Source organism: Melitaea cinxia, chromosome 10 (assembly GCF_905220565.1).
Source record: "Melitaea cinxia chromosome 10, ilMelCinx1.1, whole genome shotgun sequence".
Lineage (NCBI taxonomy): Eukaryota > Metazoa > Arthropoda > Insecta > Lepidoptera > Nymphalidae > Melitaea > Melitaea cinxia.
Genome location: NC_059403.1, coordinates 12,849,996 through 12,855,194, shown reverse-complemented (window position 1 = coordinate 12,855,194; position 5,199 = coordinate 12,849,996). Strand labels below are relative to the sequence as shown.

Below are 5,199 nucleotides of genomic sequence, written 5' to 3'. Positions count from 1 at the left end.
TAAGTACAAATGTATTTTTTTTATTTGGGAAAAAAATAAAGTATTATTATTATTATCACTTTGAAGTTTGATGGTAATAGTTTATGGGATTTTTTTAAACTGAAGGAAAGTTGACAGAAATTGCATGGTATGAGCTACCCGGCATCGAAATATAAGTTTAACATCAAACTCCAGTTTAAAAGGTTAGCGCAGTCAAAGGTTAGGCAGAATCTCTTATATCGGTTATTGTTAAAATCACGTTTCATTTACAAATCGTATTTTATTATCTACGATTTTATTTTTGTGTTACCCACACATTAGGAATTCTAAACATTTTTGAATATCATATCAAAAATTTACCGCTCCTGCGGGGTTCGAACCGCGTCTCTGACTGACCGTGTCGGCGCTCTAGCCAATTAAGCAATGGAACGATGTACCCGCTAGATCGAAATTTTTGATATGATGATTTTTCTATTCGGTTTAAGCGAACCGTGGCGCCGTCTATAGTGACCTCTTTACAGAAACCCGTAACTATTCAAAGTTTCATATTACAATGAAAATCTTTGACAGGAGACTACACCGTGCTATTTTTAATATCTACGATTTTATTTTTGTGTTACCCACACATTAGGAATTCTAAACGATACGGTCAGTCGGAGACGCGGGTTCGAACCCCGCTAGAGCGGTCAATTTTTGATACGATATTCAAAAATGTTTCGTATTTTATTATTAATTTTTTTTACCGGACTTTTCATAAGCCATGCCCTTAACTTACTGACTGGATGTGCATTTATTTTTTTACAATGTTTTTCCCACTGCCTGTGATTAAAAAAAGGTTTTATTTATACATATATATTTTTATAACAATCAGAGTCTGCAACATAAGAGGAGTTGCGGGTGCGTTGCCGACCTTTAGGGAAAAGATATCTATATACGTACTCTACGCTAGAAAACCCCCAAATTATATTAAAGTTCTCAAGCCATTTTTAAGTAACATCAGTAATACGAACTAATTTCCTATTTTACGATATATAGTTTTCAAACGTTTCATGCTTCAAAAGTTTTCTACTTTCGATATGACAGGAAAACGTCTAAGATAAAATATTGAGGTGTAAAAATTATATCAAGAATAAAAAATAAATTAATGGTAAAAGCTATAAAACAATAAGACACAATTTTATATGAAATGTCAATGATTTTGATGTGAGTGATTTTGCCTCGATTTTAAAAACTTCAAAAAAGTTTAAAGCCTCTAACTCCAGAAATAACGGATTTTCAAACAAATTTTATTAATTCTTCCATATAGGTTATCATTTGTTTAGTCATTTGCGTAGCAAGTTAGCGAAAAATATTAGCGATTTGCACATATCGATAACTGCAGAATAAATAACATGGGTAACATTACTGAACCTGGGGATTGATTAGGGACATAGTTTTCGAGCACATTCCATCAACCTTAATTCTGGGCCTATTAAGAATACCCAAAATCGTAATAGATATAAAAATAAATATAAAAATAATAATTATGATGATTTTCTTACCTAAATATATTTTAAAACATCTAATGGTCAAATTTAATCATATCGGAGCCCATTTCACCAATCATAATCGTTGGAGCATTCGTATTTCCACTAGTAATCGTAGGCATTATACTAGCATCTACAACTCGTAATCCTTTTACTCCGTGGACTTTCAAGGAGTCGTTTACAACCGAATCTTTTGGATTAGGCCCCATTTTCGCTGTACCGACCGGATGGTATACTGTCGCACTCGTGTTAATAACGTAGCATTTCCAGTACGAATCGCTCTCAAAAACATATTTATTACAGGCAGATATATTTACTCTATGAACAAAGGCATTTATAGATTTAAAATATGGAGTTTTTACTACCTTCGTGAGCATTTTTATACCGTCGATTGTGTCTTGTAAATCTTTGCCTTCACCAAAATAATTAGCATTAATTATTGGGTAATCGTAGGGATCTGATGATTTTAAATATATTGAACCCCTCGAAATTGGATGTAAGAGATGGAATTCAAACGAATATAGAGATTTATTTAGATTTGGTTTTATAAAAGAATTTCGTATATAGTCTTCATACATTGCAAAAAGATGTTGGATCGATTGCGATTTTTTTCCGAAAATGTGTAAAAGACTTTGGAATTCCGGATATCCTACACTTTGATTACGTGAAAATAATACCGTGATATCGCTAAAATTATTTTGCCCAAGATATCCAGTTTTGTTATACATGTACTGTAAGACTTCAAATAATCGCTCTGCTTGATTCTCTTCCCCAGGCTCATCGCCGTATATAAGAATAGGAACACTGATGTGATCATGTAAATTTTTACCTACTCCTGGTAGATTGACCTTACAGGAAATGTTCATAGATGTTAAATGGTCTTTAGGTCCAATTCCAGATAACATTAACAACTGTGGAGTATTTATCGTTCCTGTGCTGATTATAATTTCTTTTTTTGCATAAAAAGTTTTTGGTTCCCCTAAAATATTCGCTTGGACTCCATATGACTTTTTATCATCATTTATTAAAATTTTTGTTACGAAGGCATTCGTAACAATTTTTAAATTTTCTCTATTCTTTATTGATTCTAAATATGATTTGTATGTGCTATATCGTTGACCATTTGCAGCCGTTGCAGCAAAAATACCGCATATACCTAATCCTTTAAATGTTGCTGCGTTAATGTCATTTACGCGTTTAAAGCCCATAAAATCCCAAGATTCTAAAACGTGAGAGGTAGTATCCCTGTATGTAAGGTTGAATGAGTTAATAACTTGTGGACCGTGAATTCCATATGTATTTCTTACATAAGGATTCTGCAGTAGCTTGTAGTTTTGAAAACTTTCTGCTTTTTTAAAATAAAAGTTAACATTTTGTGGAGACCAACTTGGATTACCATCATCTTTCCATTTTTGAAAGTCACGATTTCTACCTCTGATATAGATCATTCCATTCATTGAACTACTTCCTCCTAACATTTTACCGCGTGGCCAAAACACAGAACCAGTTTTAAATGCTTGATGCCGTATTCCATCATTCTGAGTAAAATATTGCCAACTATATTTAGATTGGAAAAGAGTTGGGGTCATGGACGGTATCTGCAACAACAATATTCAACTTATTTTATTTACAGAATAGAATCAGTCAATGCTAAATAAAGGTGCGTAAAATAAGCTAAACATTACAAGTAATATTAGTTAGAGAGGTTGTACTTACATCAGATTCGATTGGAGGCTCGGGCCCTGCTTCAAGAAGTAATATTTTCCAAGCTTTGTTTTCACTGAGTCGGTTTGCAACTACGCTTCCAGCTGAACCTCCACCAACGATGATGAAATCATAGGTGTCGTTATCTGTAATCAAATGTTATTCGTATAACAAATGTTATAACGTAGTTTTTTGTTATTTTTTAAATATTTTAGTGTTTTACGACCTTTCTTATTACAGTAATTTCCTTTTAACTTACATAGAGTATGATTGTATGATTTAGTAATGATACATGATTCCTTAAAAGTAATCAGCTCTCGATTTTTTTATATCTGCTCGATTTTGTATTGAGCTGGATTATAATAATACTATTTTGTCGTAACTACAGCTCCTATCTTAGAGTACTACAGCTAAAAAATCGAGACTCAAATTCGATAAGAAAACATGCAATCAAAAAAAACTTTTTAAAGGACCGTTACTTGTTTTATTATTTTAATTACTTTAAAAATAAACTTTATATATTTACAATTATATCTTACCTCCATAGTACGGAAATGAATTTTCTGGCATGAAACATTGTGTTGCAGCTATGAAATGAATTGCTGACGCAAATATTTGAGGTGCAACTCCTGTTGTAGTAGAACAATTAGTGTTGCCATTGCTAAATATAAACAAGTTTTATATTATTTTTTGTATATGAGAACGAGTTACGGAGAGGAGAATCGGGTATCAATTTGCCACTTATGTGACATTACATATTCTAACTACTTTTATAATACTTCATTTTTATCTAAGAACTATTTGTACCCACAACTTCGTTCGCTTGGGATATTCTATCTGGATAGCCATATTTTTTTAAGCGGCGTGATCTCGATCCTGTTCGAATTATGGGATAAAAAGTAAATGTTGCCATGTGACCTCCTCTATTTTATTTTAGCCGTAGCCGAGGCAGATGTACAGACATAAAGACAAACATTTAATAATTGTGTTTGCTCGCAAAGAAAACAAAACCGTTTTCAATTACAAAAGTAGTTATCAGATCTCGATCAAATAAAAATAGGACTACAAGACAAGCATTAGCTTTCAGTTAAAACAAGAATCATTACAATTATTTATAAATAATAAACTGGTACCCTAGCTGAAACAGCTCACTACGTTATAGTAGATGTGGCCACCTAACATCATTTAATCGATATTCACGGAAGTAGTTTTAACTAATTCAGATAGCGTTGCGGCAAAGTACGCACCGTCTTATAAATACGCGTCATTAAAGATTACTCAAAAACTACTCAATATATCTCGATTATATTTAAATGAAACCACACAACAAGTATTAGCTTTCAATAAAAGTAAAAATCATCAAAATCGGTAAGCCCAGTGAAAAGTTATACGGCTTAATATAACGAAGGTCGACGAAAAAATGGTCAAGTAAAATATGCATTATTAGATACAACTTGAAAAGTAGTCAAAATTTCTAAAGTAAAATACATATATAATAAACCGCCACTGTCCTTTAGTGGATAATATAGTTCACTACGTTATACGATAGTTTAAACCGAAGCTGTTTCTAATAACACTATCTATCGTCGTTGCGTACGCGTACGCATCGTCACATAAATACACGTCATCAAAGATTACTCATTATGTCATTGTCTTAATCTATAAAGAACTAAAAAACAAGCATCAACTTTGGATTAAAACAAGAATCATCAAAATCGGTATACCAAGTGAAAAGTCATGCGGTATAATACAAACGTAGATCGACGAAAAAATTGTCAAGCAAATACGTATTATTAGATATAACTTAAAAAGTACTTGTTAGATCTCAATTAAATTTAAATGAGATTACATGACACGCACCACCTTTCGGTTAAAAAACTTCCTATTGCGTTAAAATTTCTTGTTGTTTTATTTTATATTGTTCTTTTTTATGTGACTGTGAGAAATTTGTACAACAAATGAAATTTTATTATATTGTATTCTATTCTGT

General features: G+C 32.1%; 1 protein-coding gene across 1 annotated transcript; it reads right to left on the bottom strand.

Annotated features, from left to right (window-relative positions):
* Window positions 1-1,540: 1,540 nt before the first annotated feature.
* LOC123657440 (glucose dehydrogenase [FAD, quinone]-like) lies at window positions 1,541-3,993 on the bottom strand. The gene is made up of 4 exons (XM_045592983.1): window positions 3,989-3,993; window positions 3,749-3,870; window positions 3,222-3,355; window positions 1,541-3,103 (listed from the first exon to the last, which is right to left on the bottom strand). The coding sequence occupies exons 1-4, from the start codon at window positions 3,991-3,993 to the stop codon at window positions 1,541-1,543; spliced, it is 1,824 nt and encodes a 607-aa protein (XP_045448939.1).
* Window positions 3,994-5,199: the final 1,206 nt, after the last annotated feature.

Coding starts and splice junctions, on each gene's coding strand:
- LOC123657440 (XM_045592983.1), bottom strand. Junction 3,356..3,748: donor TTCATTTCCGTACTATGGAG/GTAAGATATAAT, acceptor ATTTGATTACAG/ATAACGACACCTATGATTTC. Junction 3,104..3,221: donor AGCCTCCAATCGAATCTGAT/GTAAGTACAACC, acceptor TTGTTGTTGCAG/ATACCGTCCATGACCCCAAC.